General features: G+C 35.0%; 1 protein-coding gene across 8 annotated transcripts in view; it reads right to left on the bottom strand.

Moving 5' to 3' along the window:
• LOC118189934 (neogenin-like) overlaps positions 1–24,328 on the bottom strand; it is a 482,712-nt gene that overhangs the window by 51,666 nt on the left and 406,718 nt on the right. For 5 of the 8 annotated variants that reach the window (XM_085807379.1, XM_085807369.1, XM_085807353.1 and 2 more), the window contains exons 6-13: positions 23,881–24,026; positions 20,531–20,806; positions 17,262–17,454; positions 13,018–13,172; positions 10,568–10,714; positions 9,676–9,831; positions 9,516–9,565; positions 835–979 (exon numbers count right to left, since the gene is read on the bottom strand). In XM_085807379.1, coding sequence (XP_085663505.1) covers positions 835–979; positions 9,516–9,565; positions 9,676–9,831; positions 10,568–10,714; positions 13,018–13,172; positions 17,262–17,454; positions 20,531–20,806; positions 23,881–24,026 — 1,268 coding nt within the window. The remainder of the gene's footprint in view (positions 1–834; positions 980–9,515; positions 9,566–9,675; positions 9,832–10,567; positions 10,715–13,017; positions 13,173–17,261; positions 17,455–20,530; positions 20,807–23,880; positions 24,027–24,328) is intronic. The other 3 variants (XM_085807356.1, XM_085807346.1, XM_085807362.1) reach the window with 2 other exon arrangements.

Below are 24,328 nucleotides of genomic sequence, written 5' to 3' on the forward strand. Positions count from 1 at the left end.
TCACATATATATTCACGATATTATATATATATATATATATATATATATATATATATAAGGTAAATAAAGTGTCTTGTGAAATTACTGAAATAAATGTTTTAATTTCTCCCAGATGCAACAGCAATAAATATTGTTAATTCTGCATTAATTAATCAAGTAAACAAATATTAAAAAGCACATTTAAAACAGTTAATAAAATTAAACCAAGGGTAAAAATTATAAAGTACAATAAAATCAAAGCTGCGATTAATTGAGCACAAATTAATTTGGTTACATTGTCAGAAAATGGCTCCTAAGATTAATGCCAAAGAGCTTATTTAAATCAATCTTATATTCCTTGTTTACTTTGGATTTATGCATTTGCTATTTAATTATTTGCAACTTTGATTTTATTGTATATTTTTTACAGTTAATTTAACTTGATTAACTATTTCGCATGTGTTTTGTAATATTTGCCTACGTGGCTTTAATTAATGAAGAATTACCGAATTAAAAAATATTCCCAGTGCTTTATGTGCATATCATCAAACCAAATGATTAATAAGTTATATAAGATCAGTTAAATTTTCGATCAAAATGTAAAAAACAAGGAAACGTTCTTCAAAAAATAGGAAAGCACATTTAAAATAAAAAAATCGGAATTCTAAAAGAAAACTAAATTACATTATTTCAAAAAAGAAAAGTTAAGTTAAATCAATTCCATTTATAGAAGATAAATTAAGTGAATTCCATTTATGAAAGATAAATTAATTCCATTTATAAAAGATAAATTATGTCAATTCCATTTATAAAAGATAAATTAAGTAAATTCCATTTATATTTTGTTAGCATTACCTGTAAGAGCATACAGTCGTCTGTTTCCATCGGTGGTAACTGTATCCCCACGGCGGCTCCCTTTGAGCTTATAGCGTATTTTATAGCCCATGATCACTCCATTTTGACTTTCCTTAGGAGGCGGTTCCCATCGGACTATGACAGTCTAAAATCAAATCAAACTATTTTTGTTGTCACAATTTCTCTCATTTGGAAGACAAGTAAAGTACCTAGTTCACAAAAGATAAACAGACATCAATAAAATATTTTAACTGTATCTCTATATATTACTTTTGCCGTTCAACCAGGATAGTGGTTAGTGAGTCTGACTGCCGCATCAAAGAGCTCAGGTTATTCGACATTTCTTCGATATCTTCGAAATTTTTGTTATTTTGGGGTACAGCATTTTTCATCTTTTATATATCCTCCATCAAGTGGAGATATTTTACAGAACACTGTGCGAATAAGTAAGCACTTTCAAGAAATTCATACCTATAACTCTTAGATTAACTTGCACCAGCTCCACCACATGATCATAAATAGGACTTACCGGACCATCCGGATATATAGGGAATCTTGAAGTTTCAGATCTCCGAATATAACCTCCGTACACTATTCCTGCGCTGTATGTTTTACAAATGTACTTTGGACACGCGCTGGGCATCATTTACAGCACCTTCGCAGATCGATATCTTAATTCAAACTCATAAAGCACTAAAGTTGCAGAAAATCATGTCTTCTCCATCCTGAAAAATTTTCCATAGCAAGCGCGATAAAACAGAAATAAAAAAAATCCAGCTCCAGGAAGGAGGAAGCTTAAGTCACCTAGAGTAAAATTGTATAATAAAGAAACGGGTCCCTAAAAATTCGCAGGATAACGAAGAATTTGTTACACAGATACAAAGTATAGTGGAAACTTTCTTTACGATCCAGTATTTATTGTACAGATTTAGGCTAGAATCTGTTTAAGAACTGGAAATTTATAAAAATCGTTAGAATTTTATTAGTTACGTTTATATTTATTCATGTTTGCTAATAATTAATCCAGGATTTTACTAAGCAGATTCAGAACCACCTTCAAACACCTACTTAAACTTGTAAGGATCTTAAGTTTTACTAACGTTTATTTTATTTTAAATCTTTACTATCACATCTTATTTTCTACTTCCGGCCAGAATTATAAGCGTGAAGGAGTTTATGCAAAGTTGTCTGGCGAACGCCAAGTATTTAAGTGTGGCCTTTTTGCCAAGCAGAAGAGAGGAAGCCGTGAGTTCGAAGCAGGCCGCTTACCTTAGAAGTTACGCAATTGCTACTTTGCCTTCCAGGCCAGAGGTTTTAATCCTCTTGATAAATTAAACGTATTGTAGTGTTCACAGTCTCTGTGCTACATACGCTTCCTGTTATTATAAGGCCAATCTTATTCTAAAGTTAAATTAGAGTTTAGTTTTATTTTGATATCTTTTAAGTTAGACCCCGAGTGGAGGGTCATTGTATTCCGAAGTACGGAAGTCATTGTATATAAAGAAAAAAAAAATAAAAGGGTTTTGTATACCCTTCGTCTGTATCCTGTCTACTTACTACCATTAGTGAACATAGCTTTAGTAAGCTCTCTGTTCTAGTCAGGTCATTGTATGTTTCCAAAGAAGGTTAGAAGAAACATTGAACCTGATAGTGGCGCCCGACGAAGAATAACCATGGCCGAGTTTCAAGAAGAACCTGTGCTGCCTGCAGAAACAGCTCAGAATCCAGAAATGCCAGCTGCCGCCCTGGAAGGATTTGGGTATATTGTCCAGACCATGCGCGCTTCGATGAAACCAGAAGCAACGTTTAATGGAAACTCACAGGTAACCAGTTTTTTGGAAAAATTGGATGACCACTTCATGCTCTACCCCGTGCACGAGTTTCAAAAAGTTACCTTAGCTACCAGCGCTTTGAGGGGCCAAGCGCTTAACTGGTTCAAATGTATCGGCAGAAGTCTCTTGGGTCAAGCAGGAAGTCCCACCTATACCTACGAAAATTTCAAGACTGCCCTACTAAAAGCCTTCCCTGTTGTAAGGGATCGTGCGAAATTAGAAACAGAACTTTTCAGTATATATCAACAAAGAATGGAAAACCTCTCGAGTTTTATTTTAAGAAAAATTCACGTTTTCAAGCTCTTGTATGGAAACCGTCCGGATGCTGAAATAATTCAAGTGATTTTGCCGAGGCTACTACCCCAAGTGCAAGACTTTATTGAATTGAGAAATCCGACTACACTGGAAAAATTATTTGAGCTAGCAATCCAGTTTGAAAGTAGAAGAACGGCGGACGTCGAAAGAAGACGCCAATATCAACAGCGAAACCAATTTGGTACGCCAAGATTACAGCAAACTCAAGAACACGGCTACGGAGAAAAAGCGAATCAGTGGGCAAGGAAACCCGAGCATTCAAAAACAGCCGGCGAACGTCGACAGTTCAATAGCAGCCCAGGAAAAAAGTCTCAAGGCCAGTGGAAAAAGAAGGAAAGCACGGAAAGGAAAAATAATTTAAACTAAAACGGATTTCTGCTGACGGGAGGGTGCGCAAATCCGAAGGCCAAGAAAACCCCTCTTCCTACAAGTTAAATACAGTAATGGTGAAAAATCTGACTCTTCCGAAGATTGAAGTCTTGGTGAATAATATCCCAGCCACCGCACTCCTGGATACCGGCGCGCAGTGTTCCTGTGTGGCAGAAGATTTGTTTAGGAAGTATTTTCGCAAATACCGCATATATAATGCGGATAATACGATAGTGTTAGCGGCGCAAGGAGAAAAATGTAAGTGCGTAGGTAAAGTACCTTTGTATATCCGTATCAAGGACGAACAAATAAAGGTGATGTTTTTTATAGTAAAGAATCTGCAAGCACATTTAATTTTAGGAATAGATTTTCTTTCAGAAGCACAAGCTACGCTGGATTTTAATGAAGCCTCCCTTAAGCTGACAATGAAACCAGTTCGTACTGAAAACGCTGAACCGCCGATGTTAAAACTTGACCACCTGCCTAATGACGAGCAAGATAGAATCCGACAAGTGGTAAGTGAATTTGCTTCGTTATTTAGTGATATTCCAGGATTTACTCAGGTTACTAACCATAGTATTGACACCGGAGATGCATTGCCGGTTCGTCAAAAACCATACCGGTATGATAAGAATAAGGAAAAAATTATAGAATGGCATATTACCGATATGCTACGTAAAAAGATCGTAACGCCTATCTCAAGTAGTTATGCTAGTCCGGTGGTTTTATGTAAGAAAAATAATGATTATCCTTTGGAGCATCCAAAAAGGTGGAGATTCGCTATTGATTACCGTAAATTAAATTCCATAACGAAATATCCGGTATATCCGTTACCGATTATAGAAGAAATTTTAAGGAACATAAAATCAACCAAATTTATGATAACTTTAGACTTAACGAATGGTTATTTTCAAATAGGGATCAGGCCTGAGGACGTGCCTAAGACTGCTTTTATAACCAAGTCTGGCACTTATGCATTTTTGCGAATGCCGTTTGGCCTTTCAGGCGCCCCAGCAACATTTCAGCGATGCATGGACATTGTGTTAAGACCTGTTCTCGGAAAGTCCACATTTATCTATTTAGACGATATCATTATTACTAGTGATAATCTAGACCAACATGTACAGGATTTAAGACAGGTGTTTTCTTTATTAAATGAGGCCGGTCTAAAGGTTAATGTCGAAAAGTGCAAATTTGCAGCCCCTGAATTAAAATATTTAGGTTACAAAATATCGCAAAAAGGGATCGAGACAGATGAATCAAAAATAATCGCTGTACAAAAGTATCCGACTCCAAACACGGCAAAGAAGCTCTCTTCTTTTCTAGGACTTTGTTCATATTATAGGTCCTTTATAAAAGATTTTGCGGCTATCGCTGAGCCATTGTTAAAATTAAAAAGGAAAAAGGCAAGATTCTCGTGGACGGCCGAAGCCAATAGTGCTTTCAAAAAATTAAAACAAGAATTAACGCAAGCCCCTGTGTTGAAATTTCCTGAAAAGGATGAAAATTTAGAAATTTCAGCGGATGCTTCGGATTATGCGGTAGGAGCGGTACTTTCGCAAAATCAGCAGCCAGTGGCATTTTTTAGCCGAACTTTAAATCAAACACAAAGAAACTATTCCGCGACCGAGAGAGAGGCACTTGCAGTTCTGTTAGCAGTGCAAAAGTTCCGAGTCTATTTTGGAAAGGCGCCGATAACAGTATATTCTGATCATGCGGCGGTAACTAGATTGTACTCTGGAAAAAATTTATCCCCAAGGTTAATAAGATGGGCACTCAAGCTGCAAGAATATAATCTGGTAATCAAGCATACCCCCGGAAAGGAAAATATCGTAGCAGATGCCCTGTCACGAATTAAATTAGACGAACAGGGTAATACCGTAAAAGTTGCAATGCTGACAGCGTGTACAATAAATTCCCGAGAAACTGTAATAACCGAACTGGGTAAGGATCCTGAGTTTGGAAGTATTTATGAGTATTTGAAGGATCCTGAAAATTTTAGCCACCAAGATATTGTGGCGATAAGAAATAGGGCGGCCCATTACGAACTAATAGATGGTCTATTATTTTATACAAAAACTACGAATTCCAACAACGAATTTCGACCTGTTATCCCAGCTAGTCTTAGATTAAATATCCTGCAAGAGCTCTATGACAGCCCTTTAGCTTCTCATGCTGGTATTCGAAAAACTACTCAACGCGTACGCGAGGCAGTCTACTTTCCTGAACTGCAAAAGTTAACAAGGGCGTATGTCCAGTCCTGCCCAACATGTCCAGCCGTTAATTATATTAATTTCCGCCCGGCCGGGTTTCTAAATAGTATTAAATCCGAATTTCCAAATGAAATAATCGGCATCGATTTATTGGGCCCTTTCCCAAAAAGTCAGTTAAACAAAAGTCGCTATCTCCTTGTTATAGTTGATCATTTTAGTAAATGGACCGAAATTGTTCCCTTAAAACGAGCCTCCGCGAAATTAGTTACCGATTCTATTTTAAATAAATATATTTTAAAATACGGGGCGCCCCTAAAAGTTATATCGGATAATGGTCCTCAATTTGTAAGTAATATATTTGAAGACATGTGCCAAAAACTGGGCATACGTCATTTAAAAATGGTCCCGTATCGGCCGCAATCAAATATAGCGGAACGGGTCAACAGAAATATAGTGAAAATTATCCGTAGTTATGTTAAAAATTTTCATAAAAGCTGGGATAACTATGTCAATGAATTTGCTTTCGCCCTTAGGACCGCAAAACATGATACAACGGGCAAAACTCCTGCTGAGTTATTTCTAGGCAGAAAGGTTATAACACCGTTAGATAAACTATTTTACGTGCAACAAAGAGCCCCAGAATTTAAAATGGGTGATATAGAAAAACTAATAAAAGAAGCAAAAAAGAATACGGAAGTAGCACAAAGAAAACAAAAATTGTATTATGACTTGAAACGACGGGGAGTAACTTATAAAGTAGGGGATGAAGTACTAAAAATTAAGCATTCACTTTCTTCAGCACCAGAAGATAAAACTGCCAAATTTTTTCCACGCTTTGAAGGACCATATGTTATAGAAAAAATAACTCACGCTGTTGTAGTGTTAAAGGCAAGAAATGGTGAAACCTGTTCCGCAAACATTGACCAGATAAAACCATTCTATGACCGTAATAAAATGCAAATCTTTTCAGATCTTTTGCAGGATCCGGTACGGCAGACACCGCAGGTACAAGTTCCAGAGGTGGGAAAACGACAAGTACAAGGGCAAGCCAATGAGAGACAGAAGCAAGTGAAAAGAAAATTGCGCCGCGGAAAAATTGAAGGTACAAAGAAAAAGAAGCCGTTCCACCGTCCAAAAAACAGAGTTCACGAACACCCCCAGAATGAAGAAGGGAGAAGGACGACGTATGTGGAAAAGACCGGGAGAAAGGACGGCAACTATAACCCGGCTGTGAAACGGAAGATTGACTCATCCGACAGAACTCTCCGCAGCAAAAGTCGCCGAACTGCGGAAGGGCCATCAGCGGCGGAGGAAAAAGTACAAGAAAAATTTGAACGGCCAACAACGAGGTCCAAGCAGGATCACGACAGAAGTTTCCCGGTTCCACCAAGACCAGCTGCCTTCAAACGGCCAAGACCACAAGCAGAGGACAGAAGGAAGATGTTCAAGGGTGGCCGTAGTGGTGAAAAACGGAAGCTTCCAGAGGAAAGCACTGAAGGGCGAGCCCGTACAAGAAGGAGGATCAACCAAGCTACGGTCTGCAGCACCTTTAAAGACTGGGCCCAGAAAAGGATGTCTGAATATTACAAAGATAAGTAAAATTTTATGTTACTTTACAAACTTAAGTTAATCTTTCATTCTTACTGCAAGTGGCAGATTTCAAGAAGTTTTACCTCATGCGAGGTCTACCTTTATCGCCAAAAGGGCGAGAAATGAGTTGTGACCGATTTTCTTATTATATTTTTCAATTACTCGCGCGTAAAACTAAAGTTGATGTATAATAGCGTTGTATAAAGACTTAAATAATGTAAAAAGTTATTGTATAAATTTTATTTAAAACATTCTAACAAGAAAGAAGTTTTAGTCTGAAAGACTTTTTGAAATGTAGTATTATTTCAATGTAGAAAGAATTGGCACTTGCTTTGAAAAGAATAGAAGTTAACAATGTACTACTAATGTATGTTTTCAAATGTGTAAAATTAACGGCATCTTGATATGTTCTTGTATACATGTGAACTGTTATTTTGAATGTTTAGAAATACCGTGATATGGTAAAAGTGAAAGTAATGTTAAAAATTTGTTATTCGTGTGACTGTAAAGATTAAATCATGGTGAATATGTGTTAAAGGTTGAATGATGTAGTTAGGCTCTCTGACGCTACACTTTAGAGTTAGCCACTTTCAGAATAGTACCTCAGGGTCTAGAGTTGAAATTAGGGTGTGTTAAGAGGTCTCGTATGTTGAATTTTAACACGTTAGTGTTTTGATTGTAGGAGGAAGTGTTGAACACATAGACAGAAACACATTCGTGTTTGGTGTTTTTACAACACATGTCAGAGAGCACGGGGAGAGATAATTAAAATAGTCATGAATGAAATAAGAATGTTAAGAAAAGTATATTCTATATGTTATTTTCAATGTCATTCTGTAACATTTCATTAAACTAGTTTTCCTTCCAGATCTCTGGAAGGAACCAGAATTGAATAAAGCTCCTGTTTAGATGCAGTACAGATGAAAAAGAAAAAAGATTGTTGTATATTCCGGGAGCTGCTATTGTAACAAATTTCTTTCTTTTAAAATTTTCTAGTTTCTAGCTAAGTTATGACTGTAAAAGGTTGGCCTCGCGTTAGTTTCTAGAGCTAAAAGTTTTCAACAAGGTCGTTTTAGACCTCAGTTTCAAACTAATTAACTCTGGCGGGAAGTATGTAAGGATCTTAAGTTTTACTAACGTTTATTTTATTTTAAATCTTTACTATCACTTCTTATTTTCTACTTCCGGCCAGAATTATAAGCGTGAAGGAGTTTATGCAAAGTTGTCTGGCGAACGCCAAGTATTTAAGTGTGGCCTTTTTGCCAAGCAGAAGAGAGGAAGCCGTGAGTTCGAAGCAGGCCGCTTACCTTAGAAGTTACGCAGTTGCTACTTTGCCTTCCAGGCCAGAGGTTTTAATCCTCTTGATAAATTAAACGTATTGTAGTGTTCACAGTCTCTGTGCTACATACGCTTCCTGTTATTATAAGGCCAATCTTATTCTAAAGTTAAATTAGAGTTTAGTTTTATTTTGATATCTTTTAAGTTAGACCCCGAGTGGAGGGTCATTGTATTCCGAAGTACGGAAGTCATTGTATATAAAGAAAAAAAAAATAAAAGGGTTTTGTATACCCTTCGTCTGTATCCTGTCTACTTACTACCATTAGTGAACATAGCTTTAGTAAGCTCTCTGTTCTAGTCAGGTCATTGTATGTTTCCAAAGAAGGTTAGAAGAAACATTGAACCTGATAAACTAACCTTTGAAATATCAGACACGACATAATTAACTATTTACTTAAAATATTAAAAAGTTTGGTCCAATCAATGCATGTTATGAAAGTGTTAATTTTAATCTATAAATATTGTAAAGTTATTATTTAAATTAACCAGTTATTTATAATTTCAACTTTTACTGTAACTTCGCCTTTCCGTTTCATCATTTCATCACCAAAATGTAAATGTGTTAGCAAGTATTTAAACTGAGGTTTTTGGATTTTAAGAAAGAATGTGTTTTTCGCCTACGCGTGCACAGTACGTTTAGTTCCTGCCAGTTTGATAGCTCTAATTTTCGGCTTTGTGTTATTCGCTGGCAAGATACTAATTTTAACGCGTCGGTTAGAATTACTTAGCCAGCTTAGAGCATACATAAATTGTGTAACTTTTGACTACTATTTCATTTCAACATGAATTTGACTGTTCCTTTAGTTGTATCACCTCGAGTAGTGGTTCATTTTGTTAGCACAAGGAAGTGCATTTATATTCTAAAGTCTGTCTAAATAAAAAATTGTTTAAACATTCCTAAGCACGTGTAGTTAGTTACTTTCAGACAAAGCGGTAATTCGCTTCACGTCTATTAGGGGTTTTGGAGTCATTACCAATTCCAGATCAAGTAAAACCTTCTAATATGATAAATTAAACAACTTACGCTCGAACTAGCTGCTTCTATGGTAACATTTTGTGGAGTATCACTTGGGGCTAGGAAAAGAAAAACGCATGAGCTATATTCCTGCATGATCAAAAACATTTCACAAGAGATAAAATGTTAATCTACCATAAATGAAACACTTGTGTTGTGGAAGACTTACTGTCAGATAATGTTTTCATGGTTACTTCTTCTGAGTTGAGTCCGGGACCATTGGCATTGAAGGCCACCACCCAAAAATTATAATCTGTGTACTTCCGCAAACCTCTTAGGGTGTGGGTAGTTTCTGTGGTGGAGACTTCTCGTTCCTCGGAAGTACCTTGAATGCAAAGTGATCATGAAATCAAACACACAAATACATACAATAACTCTTTTTAAATTTTAACTTCTTTCAAATAATTAAAATATTGTTACTTCTTAAAACAATTAATAAAATAAATTGTTCCTTCTAAAACAATTAATAAAATAAATTGTTCCTTCTTAAAATATTGTTACGAAATGCCCAGCCGCGGTAAGACAGCTTTCCCGCAAACCGAGTTTAGAGTTGCGAGAAAATAGCAAAAGAAGGCAGGTTTTCCAGATTTGGTGCGAAATCGCCCATTTGGCAACAAAATCGGCTCGGCGATATGCCGTAGACGGATGGAGAACCTTCTGGAACGAATTCTTACCGGTTTGGCCTAGAATATTCTCCAAAGCTGCCCAAAAGCTATATAAACCCTGTCTATACGTTGAGTAGGGGAGTGTCGAATTGGTCGTCGGAGCATCTCGAGAGTCTCAACGCACAGCCCTTCTGCCTTTATGTAAAACCTGAATATTTAAGTAAGTTGATTCATGCTATTTAGCTGCTTTGCTTAGCAGAAATATTAGAAATGCCAAAATTAACCAAATATATATATCACTATAAATTTATTTGAAAAGTGTTGTTCGCGACGACTACGTCCTACAAAACCAATTTACAAACCCGTTTGGTACCAATTTACAAACCCATACTTAGTTATTAAGTGAATATTTCAATTTATGGTGTATTAGAGGTAATAAACACAGTTAATACTAACGGGATGTATACAAACCTTCTTCCATATAGAAAAGTTTGTATTTCTGTATAGGTTCTGTGGCAGGTTCTGGTGGATCCCATGAAACAAGAATCGATGTCGGAGACAGAGCAACAGCTTTCAGGTTCTTGGGTGCTCCAGGAACATGAACTGAAAAGAAAAAAAAAAAAAAAAAAAAAAAAAAAAAGAAAAATAAATAAAAATTAAATTAAAATGGCTAGACACTCAACAACAGATTAGAATTATGCAACATGCAACTTTATTTTGGCAATTATTAATGTTTATTAATGTTGCAAATTCGCTTCATGCATTTTGAAGAGAACTTAACAGCATAGGACCAAGCATGGGCACTTATGTATTAAAGCAACCATCTGAGTAGATGTCGCCAAATTTTCAGAATGTGCCAAACTCTGACAACCATGAGCATACCATTCTTCCGGCAGACAGGTTCATAACAATCCTTCAGTCAAGCAACGCCGCCATTTTCGTATGCATTCACTACTTTTTTGTGTATTCCAAGTTCAAGGGTTTTTTTCAAACAAATCCGAGTTTTAAAACATGAGGTTGTGAAATTTGGTAAAATTTCTGCAGGAATACAGAACTTTGCTGAAATTTTTCTAAAGGGAACAACGAGGAAATGCGTATCATAGACAGCCGCTGTTACCGAAGTTTGTGCGAAGTCGAATCTTCGCAATTATCTGATGTTTTTTTAAACGAAAACAGATTGCTGTTTGCTTAGGGATAAGAATAGCACAAAGAAATTGCAAGTGTTTTATTCTTTAATGTACGCAATTATTTATTTTTTAATTTAATCCTTATTTAATAATTAAAATTTGTATTTTAAATTGCTAAAGTAGGTTTTCTCTTACGCTGATAATGTTTAGCAACATACTATATATGATAAATTGGGAAGCTTTCTAAAAAATCTGATGTGTACACCACATGACTTCCTTGTACGGAATATTAAATTATACTCATTTTTTCTTGAATTTAATTTAAATTGATTGGATTGAATTAAATCTACTTCGTCAACAGAGCATAAACCACAATAGAATAAATGCACTCTTTAAAATTCACTATATTTGTTTACTATAACGACACTCTGAATGCACAAAATTTAGATCATTTGAAGAATTATCGTTGCCACATGTTCTATTCAAATACTACGAGTATTCAAATACTCGTATAATAAAGCTAAAACGATGTATGAAAGAAATTAAGCAAACAAAACAGAAAAGAAACAGTTTTTCACAAACGATTCAGTATTTCTCATTCAATTAATTCAGCTCTCACTTCGCGACAAGGCAAAAATACATAAAAACTCAAAATATCTGCATTAAAAATTACGAAGTAATTCTTAAACACTTATTTCCTCGCAAAAATTCCAGAAAGGATTAAGCATGATTTAATTCGCAATAATAAATGAAGGCGTTATTTTTGTGTTGCGAAGCTTAGTCTCTCTAGATTGGCAACAAATCTACAATTCTGCTGTTTCAAATGTAAACAAATATGTCCGCCATGTTATTTAAAACTTAACCGCACTTAAACAGCTTTTAAATTGTTGATAATTGTACAAATATTGCTTCCAGAATTACGAAAGGCATCAAAACCTTAACCGGAAGATAGAAACAACATAATTCAATCATTTTTAAAGCAAAAAATATACAATTTACAAACATATAAGAGTAAAGAAACTGAGATCACTGAGCCGGGTTACAGAGTGGATATATATATATATAAATATATTTATATACGTTTGGTGCGGCCGATTGCAACCAAAATACGAGGTGCACATCTACATGTTATAGCAGTCCTATATACAAAATTTCAACGTTCTGAGGCTACTCGTTTTGGAGTTATGAGAGATACGTACGCACGTACGTACATACGTTCGTACAGACGCCACGAAAAATTTTCTTCAGAATTAATTTTAAAGCAGTTTTATAATTTTTTTGGAGGAAAGGTGTCTTTTATTCTGTCCTTACGCACAGATATCACGCAAAAACATCGTTAAATTGCATTCGATAGAGGTCAAAATGGGTATTTTCGTTGAAATATGTTGCCTGAAACTTTTCGTGATTGCAATACTTCCTTTTTACTTCGTACAAGGAAGTAAAAAACAGCCATGAAAACTACCTACTTGCACTCGAAAGTAACTTCCATCTTTTCGTCCGTAAAAAAAAATCGCAAACTGTGACCAGGTGGTTGTGCGTTAATAACTAAGTACCCATAATAGCACAGGAGTACACGAGAACTTTGCATTAATGATGTAGGTGTAGAGCTATCGCACAAGACGTGATGGTAGGGAAAAGATTGTTAGGACACGTAGGTTATACTATTAGTAATCAGTATTATAGCCTACCACACTGCTATATTAGAAGAGGAGGTGAGTACAGCCTAGAAAATGGCTCTTACTCTTTCTTAAAGATTAAAATTAACACAATATAGCTCACCTTCTGCTTGTGTTTCGACAATAATTTCCTCAGAACTGGCGCCGGGTCCATGTTCATTGTAAGCAACCACACGGAAATGATACTTCGTAGATGGTTGAAGACCTTGTATGCTGACTTCTTCCAGCCTTGGGCGAGTCGTGTTTAACACACGTTCCCTGTTAAAGAAAATGTAAAAGCAATATTTACTTTTTCATAATCTGGTACCTTCCATGCTTTTAATACTTCAGAAGATATTGTTGTCACCTGTAGCTAACTACCTGATGTAGGCACGCCACTGAATGAAACTTAAGTTATTTTTTGATACATTTCATAAGTAATAAAAAAAAAGTTCCTTACTTTTTTTGTTTAGACTTGCTAATTTTAAACACTACTGTACTGGATGGCCATAATATGATCGTACCAAACGTGGGAATATAATTATAAACTTACGTTAATCCTCTCATCATTACTTTTAAAATAATAGGTTTGGGTTTTTTATCCTTTATATTGGTTTTTGCTGTTATATTCCGAAATTTATACTGCAGGAGAAAATGTCAGGTTTCCACTTAAACAATAAGAGCCAACAGTTCACTTTCATTATCTTGGAGTTTAACGTTTAAGAAGGATTTGGATGTTTCAGATAATGGGAAAGTACATTTGGGTTATCTGCTTCAAGAATACATTCGCAGATGAATTTAAAACCCGCTCGTAGCTACCTTAGACATGGCGAAAACTACGAAACCTCCCAGCCCGATCGTCAGGATTTAAATACGGATCGAACTATTAGTGTTTAACAATATTCTTCGCTTTGGCCGCTATGTAACACTATGAAAATATAAATCTAAAAGCGCTGGGAGGACTCGTCCACTCTTCCATTTTCATCAAATCCTCGAGAATGTTCATGAGAGACCAAGCCCCGCTGAATAAAACTTCGAGAATTTCCGAAGGGAATTGGTTGTACTCACTGTCTCCTGCCGGAAGTTAAAGTAAATAACTAATACTCATAAGCGAATGTTTCGATCAATATCACCATCTGTCGTGCTGTATGTTTATGGTATAAACTAAAGGCAAAAGGAATTCTTTATCATAAATATTTTCTTATCAGTGATGGTTGATGTTCATTTTCATAAATTTCACCTAAAAGGTTTTTTGGGACTATCACAAAATAATGAATTTTTACTCACTTCATTAATGATAACATTTAAGTTTGAAAACAATTCAAGAGAAAAAATACTTAAATTAAGAAATATAACAAACATGTTGGTAAATCGCGCCCTTCGATCGAGGTCTAGTTTTCATAGTGCATTCAATGCACTATGAAAACTAGACCTCCATACTATTACCATAAACTCATTTATGGTAATAAATGGTATTACTCTACGCATTAAAGAAAAAAAAAAGAAGAAGATGATTGAACTAGTAAAACGGAAAAGTTTACATTGTATAGGTCATGGCCATTTGCAATGGTACAATATGAAACTTCCTCTCTCATTCTTTTGAATCGAATATTCTGTTGATGCCTATATAGGATATACTTTTTAAAAATACTAATGCAAGACTACATTCTATAATTTACTTATAAGCCTCCAAATTAAGATAATCAAATAAAAATATATTGATACAATTATTTATCTTCAATCTTTGCATTCATGGGAACTTTCAACAGACACTCATTTCGAGTGAAAAAGGTTAAAAATTAAAAAAAAAAAAAAAAAAAAAAAAAAAAAAAGTATGAAAGGACTGTTCAAAGGGACGCTTTTTAACATTTTGTGTGCTACCTTTATTTATTAAATGTTCTTTGTATTTAAACCATAAAATTTAATTCAACAGCAATATCGCAAAATAATTTTAAAATGAGCGTATCTTTAGAATTTCCAATACACAGTCTCGCGCGTTGGAGATAAATGTTTTTTTTTCCCGTATAGTTTTGCCATTACTCGCCATAACATTGTCGAGTTTGTTACTCAAAAATTCGTTTAAATGTTACAAAATATGAAACCGATAATAAAACACATTTCAAAATCCAAATTAGGGCTTCCAGATGCCCATATTCGATGGAAGATTACGCTATTCACAATTTGATGGCTCTAGGTACCGTTGTTTTATCAGAATGCGAGAAACATAGATACATTCATGAAGATTCTTTATTATTTAATTTTTTTAAATATAACACAGGGCAATAAAATTTGGTGGCAACAATTTGAAAAGTGAACCGACATTTAAAGTTTTCAACGCAAAATGCCCTTCTGAGCTAAGGCTCCTTTGGGCCAATAATAATTTAAAGCACGCAATCGATAATATATGTTGAAAATGTGCTCCTTTCTTTTAGTGTGCCCACCGTTGCTTGTTTGATGTTTATATGAGTAACGGATTTCACGATTCTTGGTAATACTTTCGAGGCACAGGCTCACCGTTGTAAGGAATACAGAAGTGTTTTGAGAAGATGTCTCAATCAAAATTTGCCACTCCTTTTTAGCGGATACCTTAGGATGCTCAGGATGATGAGATATAGCGTTAGTGACCAGATTTAATCTCATCTCTCATCTCACCTTTCTTCTATAAAGTATATCAAGGATACTGCGTATTATTCCATTTGTAACACAGATGTGGCTGCGGCTGATCTAAAATAGCCGCACGTGTTGGGACGAAACGTATTATCGCACAGATATCAACCGTATCAGCAAACAGTAAAACACTGTGCATGTTTTAAGTACGTAAAAAATAACTTAGTGAGATGGCTTTTATTATAGTATAATAAAATTTGATATCAATAGCAAATATTATTTCTTAAACTGTTTCATAGAATTCTGAATAACGTTTATTTTATAGTAGAATAATAATAAGAACTCACTTAATGTTTCTAATATAGCTGACAACTGTTGTGCATCGTGAAGATTCAGTTTTAACACGTCGTGCAAATAGTTAAAAGAAAATTTGCATAAATAGGCATAGCCTTAATTTTTGTAACTGTTAGCATATGCCGTTTTAATTAACTGCAGCTCTTCCTCAACTTTAGGGTTTTCGGGCTCACCGAGATAATTTTCAACGTTTTCGAATTGTGTAACATACACAGGGCAAAGTGGGAAAGGGCAGCACAGGAAATTCAACTTAGTCAACTTAACTCTGAGATGGCTTATCAGCGTTTTGATTTAATTAATTAGCTCTGCCATTTTATCACTCAAACAAAAAAGAACAATATTTAACGATAATGTTTAACTCGAAAAGTCCATAACTGAAATTAAGGGCGGCAGAGAAATATACGTATTTTTTTAGCAAAGAATTAGAATGCAATTGATTTCGGATGTAGTCCGAATCAAAGATATTGCATGCTGAATATACCACGAAACTTCTAAATGAAAAGTTAAATACGAAATGAACTGACTTAATGTTTCCGAAGATCTTGCAGAAAAGAGAAGATAGCATCATCACATTACAATAGACTGATTTATCGAGATTATTAGGTTTTCCTATGTCAGAAAACATGGTTGTTTTCGTCACATCATCAATTTTGTCGTTACTGAGATTCGAACCATCGAATCCTCTAAATGCTGGCTGGACGTGATAACCGCTTATAGCATGACGACATCATGCACGGTAGAATGCAATGATTCCTTAAAATAATAGATAAAAAAATATGTAAATCAGCTTTATAATTTAATTTTGTAATAGTCTTTTAATTCCTCTCTTTTTTAATTTGGTTATTTCCTCTTTATTCTAAAAAAAATTCATAACATTTGTGTACTGCGTCATTTATAGATTAATTTATGCCACAGAGCTTGCGCAACACTAAAAACGTACTTAATTCGGAACCTAAACCCCGAGAACTGAAACCTTTTTAGCGTAAACCAAAACTTTTCTCTTTGGTGAGGTGCCATATTGGATAAATGCGCACTTCGCTTGCATCTCTGTTGCTGACTGGACGACATTTCATTTCACTGTGCTCTCTTCCTATCGGAATAGTATAAATGTTCTGGAAATAGTCACGATTAGAGTGCTAAATGAATTTTGGCCTCGAATGTTAATTTAAATAAAAATGGAATTAATCTGCCTCGTTTGCCAAGTTTCTTATTCATTATGGATTAGAATTCTACGCAATCAGAAATCTTCCTCTTCAATATGCCATCTACTTGCTTCGTCATCAGAATTTACGAGTTTCTACGTTTCAGTGTTCCTACATCAGTACTTCTCTGAATTTGTTTCCATCGTATTACATACATATGTGTGTACCCTTAAAACACCGAAGCGATAAAAGAATGGGTTAATACCTGGTCGATGTGGTCTCCTTATAATATACAGAGTAGGCAATGATTTCTCCATTGGCCTTAAGTGGCTGCGTCCAGGACAGCGTGACGAACCTCGTGGAGACAATTACAGCAGTGACGTCTCTAGGAGCTGTTGGCACATTTTTGCTGTGAGGTTGGTCACCTGTTGAGGAGGTAGGCTTAGGAGAAGGAGTGGCTATATGCAAGTTAGTACAGCAAGCATGCAGCAAAGTATAGAGAATAAGCGATATGAAGCAGTAGAAAGAAATTAGCATATATTGTTGGATTAAAAAACATGATAACGTTGAGAAATGATAACGTTGAGGTTAAGCAATGAATTGTGAGTTTTGTAGAACGGAGTATAAAATGGAGAAATTAACATCATTTTGATTTTTAAATTTTATAAAATTCGCATTTGTGATTTATAATTAATTAGCATACGGTAAAAGAAGAAGTTATTTTAAGTAATGTATAATAGATATTTTGTTAAGGTAACAAAGGAATTAAAATAAAGATATATTTAGTGTTCAGAAAAGAATGAAAATTAGTTATTAGTTTTGAGAGAAGCAAGTTGATGTTGGGGAAAAAATTATGAATAAAATCAGTATCATTAATAAAACAAACAATTATTACACAAATATATAAAAAAGCAAATAAACACAAAAGCTAAAAGTACGAGGATCACTTACAAAAAATTCATTACACCAGTGGTTCTCAAGCTGCCCTTTTTAGGTACAAATTATAAAACAGAGCCTCCTTAGGCTTAATCTGTGCCTTACAAATTAATAGTGTTTAGGAGTTATGCCACAGGAGTAAAAAGAGGGAAGAGATCTTAGGGACCGTAGAGTAAAGAGTTATCTAAACAGGTGCACAATGTCCATGCAGTGAAATTACATTTTAAAATCCTTAATATCTCAATTTAGTCTCAACTACCACCAACACCCATGATATAATCAAAATTCTGCCGCATGTAAAAGTTCATTCAAAGCTTAATAAATAAAACCATTTACGTAACAATAGATTTTACATTACTGGTGAGAGCAACAATTACAGAATAAACAAAATTTCTTCATTACTTGTTATTCAAAAATTTATTTTTTTCATTATAGAACTCAATTCTAATTTAATTTTAGTTTGTATAGTAACTAGTACGCACTGTAGTGCAACACTAGACATCAGTTTAAGCATTAATGAGACATTTGAGAGTGTATTTTTGCAGGGTTTTCTTGTTTTAGATTCAGTTGCTGATAACGGCAAGCGAATGCTTGGTGCTCCATTTAAGCCACATCTCTATTTTGTTTATCACCTGTATAAGCAAAGAATCTCGTTTCACTGAGATATTTAGCGGAAAAAGGCACCAATACTAACTTTGATTTCTCGGACAAGATTTTTGAATTCATCTTACAAATGCAGCCAAATTTCTGGTAGTTTTTGGCTCTGAAACCGAATTTTTAGCTCGATGTGAAATGTGAGATCTATGAAGACCTCGTATTACTCTGAGTTTTACGCCGGAAGGAATTTTTCTCATGCTTTATTACACATTAAGATTCCATTTAAAGTTACCAATCACCTTCGCTTGATCTGTCAAGAAATAATGTTAAAACAAATCTTTCAATGTTTCGCCTGAATGTTTCTCTAAATGTTTTCTTGAATCTTGATGCTAGTTTCATTAAGAAAGACTTTTGGGAGATCTAAGCAACTGATGTCTTCCTTTTTTGCGCACGCCAAATTCGTTTTTTTTTCTGTTAAAAACAATACTTAGACATTTTAATGAAGAACTGTGGCATTTATTCGTTTCCATGATAGATTCAATTCGTTCATTTTGTTAAAAATTTAGGCCAAACACATCAGTTTGCTTACACAGTCTTCATTTAAAACCGTCACTGACAGAATTTATAATTGGTCACAACTGATGATACCTCAGCACGCAGTTTCAGCAAATTTGACGATGGTTTTCCACGAATTAAAAATATAAAACTTTGCTAACGAAAATACATTATAGTAGTTAAGGATTCAAATATGTAGACAAACAGAAGATTTTAATATTTGCTAATTACACGAAACTCGCAAACAGATTTAAAACCTAGAAGAATGATTAAAAAAATCTAATATTTAAATTCATCCTGAAGTGACTCTAAATCGACAAGCCAGCCTTTATTTGTATGGGGCTAAATATCTAGAAACTTCAAGGGGGTTCCAGGAATTATCCAAAAGTTGAGAATGAGTGAGAAATTTCTCAAATCAGCATTTCCCAGAAATCATCTGACCATTTAGTTATGTGAAGGACCAGCAAAACGCGGCAAACAACAGATGGCAATCCGCTCAGCTTTGTCCGTTATCTGTCTTACGTTACAATACTTTTTTTTAATTAGTGGCAGCAGAATTATCTGAGCGCCATCTGCCAGAAAAAGCATAAAATTCAGTTTGGCAGATTAACCTTAAGAACGTAAATTCTAGTTTTTGTGTATTGATCCTACTATTTGTCTTTTATTAATTTTTTTAATTCACCCAGATTTTATTTATTTTATTTTACTGAAGTAGTCGCGGAGCAGTTAGAACTCCGAAGAGAACAGTTTGAGAAGCGCTGCAATTAGGCAGTTTATGAAAAAACAAACATTACATTAATTTTAATACATATATTGCAACAATTCCTCAGAAGTAAAGTTAAATTGCAGCAATAAAAATACTTTTACTAATAAGAAGAAAACCTCAAAATTTAAAGAGTTTGCTCTCATTTTAAGCCGGGATGAGTAACTGGATATATAAATAAATAAAATATAGATAACTGACATTATTCCTTATAAATTTACTCCAATAAGCAGGGAAAAACACATAGACTCCCACCTAATAATATGAGCAACTGACACACCAAAAAATACATGCAAGCATCATCACGAACATTTCTAAATTTGAGCAAGTTTGATCTGAATGATATGAAATATTTGCAATTTACTATAAAACTAAAAGGATATTATCACTCAAAAATGATGCCTAAATTTCGTAACTATTTTCTCTTTATAGCGATGGTTTGCAACGAAATTTAATGCGACTGGAACAAAATCTGATCTAAGTATCATTATGCTGGTCAGACTGTCACCAACCCAGTTATCATCACATAATCGTAATTATTGTTATAACCTCTAATTTAATGATTTTTTGTATAAATATTTTTATGCAGTATTCAACTTCTGTATGAAGTTTTCTATATATAGAATTAGTTAACAGATTAATTCTTGGCTGAATATGCTACATAAGCTATTAGACTAACTTACCTGGTTGGAGTAGTAACAGTTGGGCAGTAGCCTGAATGGCGCCAGCTGGATTAGTTGCGAAGCACTGGTACACTCCAGCATCAGATCTCACAAGGCCAAGAACTCGGAGATTGTACCCATTTACCAACTTGAAGTACTCACTTTGCACTATAACGTCACCATTCTTCAGCCAATGGACCTTAGGCTCTGGTCTTCCATATACTTCACACTCCAGTTCAACGTCTTCTTTCTCGTAGGCATAACGAGTTTGAGGCTTTTTTGTGAATCGGGGAGGAACTGAAAAAATTATAACGATGGAATTAGTATGATATCGAAACGAAGTAATATGCAAAGGCTTCGAGGCAATCTAAGGGTTTTCAGAGGCTAAACAAAGCTAGCAGAATTTCTTGTGCGGTTGTGACAATCATTTTACACTATCTAAAAGCTAATTTCAATTTAAGTACTATTCTATTTTCCTTTTCATTCCTGTGACATATATTCTCCAGTTTAAAAGCTAGCGAACATTAAGTACTTCCTGTAAGTCTTCTGCTGTGCGAAAAGCCACCTTGCTGTAGACATTTGCTAATGCAGTACAAGCCGATTGCGTTGGAAACTGCTAATTGGTCGCAGGACTCGAAGACCTCAATGTGCGTTGTGCCGCTCGTAGTTACTAACTGCTTCTTTTCACAGTGATTAGCCCGATGCATTGTTTTAGAGAACTGGATTTTATATTTGTATATTTCAAGGCAAATCGACTAATTGCTTGCCAATTCTTACGTAAGTTGTAATCTGTCAGGAGTGAAGAAATTAAGATTGTTGAATTTTAATCTGTGTTTTCAGGAGATAACTCATCGACATTTAGAAAGTAACTCACAGCGACGTACTGTTAGGTGAACACACTTTTAAGAACAGCTTATGAATAAACTTAAGAAACTGTTGATAAAGTGAAGAAACTATTAATAAAGTTGTGTTAAGTAGCCACACGGCTTGATATTTAAAATTAGAAGGATTATTTTAGCTGATTCTCACAAGAAAAACAAAATTAACATATTTTTGTTACAGGCTTCAAACAATGAAACTGTACAATTTTACAATACACATACAACATAATTTTACAATATAAAACAATTACAATACAAAAATCTTTTTTAACTGACTTCAGATCTAATTACCAAACTGTCCCAATAGGTGTTATTTTGAGGAAAATTGTACGTTATTTTACGCTATAGGGATTTAAAAACAATACGCTATTTTATGGCTATAAATCATTTTAATTAGTAAACATTGCCTTCAAACAAAAGCATAATATACTATTGATTCTTTTCTAAGGTTTAGCACAACTAGCATTTTGGGTATCTTCTTCCTTTATGAAAAGTTTTATAGTATACATGTGCTGACTAAAATATTTTCCATGATCATCGAATTATTCAGGGCATTTTCAAATTTAGGATCACTCAAACATTCTCTAACTTAGGAACCAGCAAAAGGAATAATAATTAATTGTTTACTTAAAATCGCTTGTAGGGTTTCACTCCTTGATTTTTAACTTAATTTTTCACTTCTTAATTTACGTTTTGAACCCTACAGATACTGTCAGGTAAGTTATCGCCTCCTCTATCGAAATAATAACTGAGTCAGAAGAAGGTTTTAAACAATCTTTTTATTTAAAACTTTAAAATTAACAGATACACTGTTTTTGTTTATAATTTAAATTGTTGCAGCTTGCGGGTTTTCAAATAACAGAAATGTGAAGTTCAGATTCAGAGTACGGACTGGAGATTTACAATTGAATCTGCCTAACAAGTATTGGCTAAATTTTAACGGTATGCAACTGAATTCAGCTACCAAAATGGCTAACGCCAGGTAACTTAAATCGCAAAGCTGAGCAAGAAATTAGTACTACAGTCAGCATCGCTGCCAAATCTCTCCGTCTAAACTTTTAAAAGGCCAAACGCATAGATCATTCAGCCATCTCCTGACCAAGTATTTCGTCGAGGAGGCATCAAAGGGAGTGACTGATTTCACACCCATGAGAAGGAGAAACTTCCGTCTCAATTTTGAAAGAAAAGACCGTTCTTCTCGTAAACTTTTAGAGAAGTCCTTCATTTCGCCAGTGCCGCACAAACGCTACACTCTATAAGTTCCCTCCCCCGCACACCGCACGGACCCTATACATTTACAAACATCCAAGCCATCTTCGGGATTCAAATCTAGGTTCAACGATACGGTTGCTAGCAATGCTAATCACTATACCAAACAGTGTGGCTGTATAGTTTATGAAAGTGTAAGGAATTTGTTAATTTCTTTAGCAGTTAAGTTTTGAGTTACTTCCTGTTCCTTTAAGTTCCTTTCCTGTCTTTCTGAATTTCAACTTACAACTTCCGGCCAGAACGTAGTTTTAGAAACGCGTTCGAATACAAACCGAGGAGAAGGATTTAACCGCGGAATTCTACTGTCTTAGTGACAGAGAACCAGTGATTCTGGCTAGCAAGCGTCCGCCTTTTTAGGCTACTCTCTCTTAAGTTCTTATTACGCTCGGCCGTACTTAGCCCTTGATAGCATCGCCGTTATTCAGCTTTAAGGGGCCAACTCGGTTCGAATCCTGATAGCTTGAGTTCTATATTTTTAGTTAAGATTACTCAAGTTAATTTCTTAGTTTTTGAGTTCAAGCCCGAGTGGCGGCTTTATTGTAAAACTCCAAGACGGAGTTCTCTTAAACTTTAATTTGGAATAATAAAGGGTCTTTAACTCTTTTCAAGTCTTATTTACTGTCTCACTAACTCACGCTATTATTCGCTTACCAGTTCTTAAGGTTCTTCAAATTCAACTATAGCTTAAAAGTACACAGTACAGAATCTTACAATAGCCAAGCATACAAAAGCTACTTGCCAAAAGGGAGGTATTTCAAAATGAATGAATGCCTTCGTAAATTAACTGCAAAGTGAAAAAACTGGTTTCATGTTATACACGAAGAAAAGAATAAAAACACTCATTCGGCTAATCCGTTTGCCAGGATTCGAATCTGAGAAGAGCTAGTAGTGTTTAGCAGTCTTAACCGTTTGGAGGTTGGTGGGCGCCATTATTAGAGAAAGAAAGAGGCTTTCACTAATTGCTACATGTTGCTCGTTAATGAAACTTAGCTCAATGTTACAATTTCATCTTTCTTAATATCACGATGCCACTACTAAGCAATGTTGCTAAATAGCAACTTTTAGAGCTCTTTTTCTCAGCTGATGAAGATTTTTAATGCCATTTCTTAACAGTTTTATTTACAGTTTAATTGCTACGATGCTTTCATGGTTAGAACGTTATTACTTCTTTCCAAGTTGCCCTAACATAACCGAAAAAATAAAGAGTAAATGGAAATGTACCCTGTATTTCAAGAGTAGCGCTAGTATCTACAGAATCGACGTGATTTTCCGCTCTGCACATGTATGTTCCATCATCTCCTTCTGTAGCTGGGTCTATTGTCAAGCTGCCCGCACCGACAATCCGATGACGACCGTCTGAGCCTTCCCTGGAAATAAGAAACATTCGTTAAGATGGAAAAAATTTTTACTTACTTTACAGTTTCGTTGGTTTGGATTATGTGATTACGGCAAAGCTTCGAAGGCTATCTGCCTAAGAGGAGGGATGCCTTCATGGAGGAACTTTCTAAGGGAAACTGACTCATATACTCGTTACACATAAGTTACATAATTAATAGCTACCTTAGAGAACGCGTATCATGCATTTTAGCCAACATATTTTGTAAGTAAAAAGGACATTAAGTTTTTCAAACCCAGAAAAAGTGAAAAAAATAAGTGTGTTCTCTTTGGG

This window comes from Stegodyphus dumicola, chromosome 1 (assembly GCF_044657685.1).
Source record: "Stegodyphus dumicola isolate Sdum_Otavi_A_Nest chromosome 1, ASM4465768v1".
NCBI classification, from domain to species: domain Eukaryota; kingdom Metazoa; phylum Arthropoda; class Arachnida; order Araneae; family Eresidae; genus Stegodyphus; species Stegodyphus dumicola.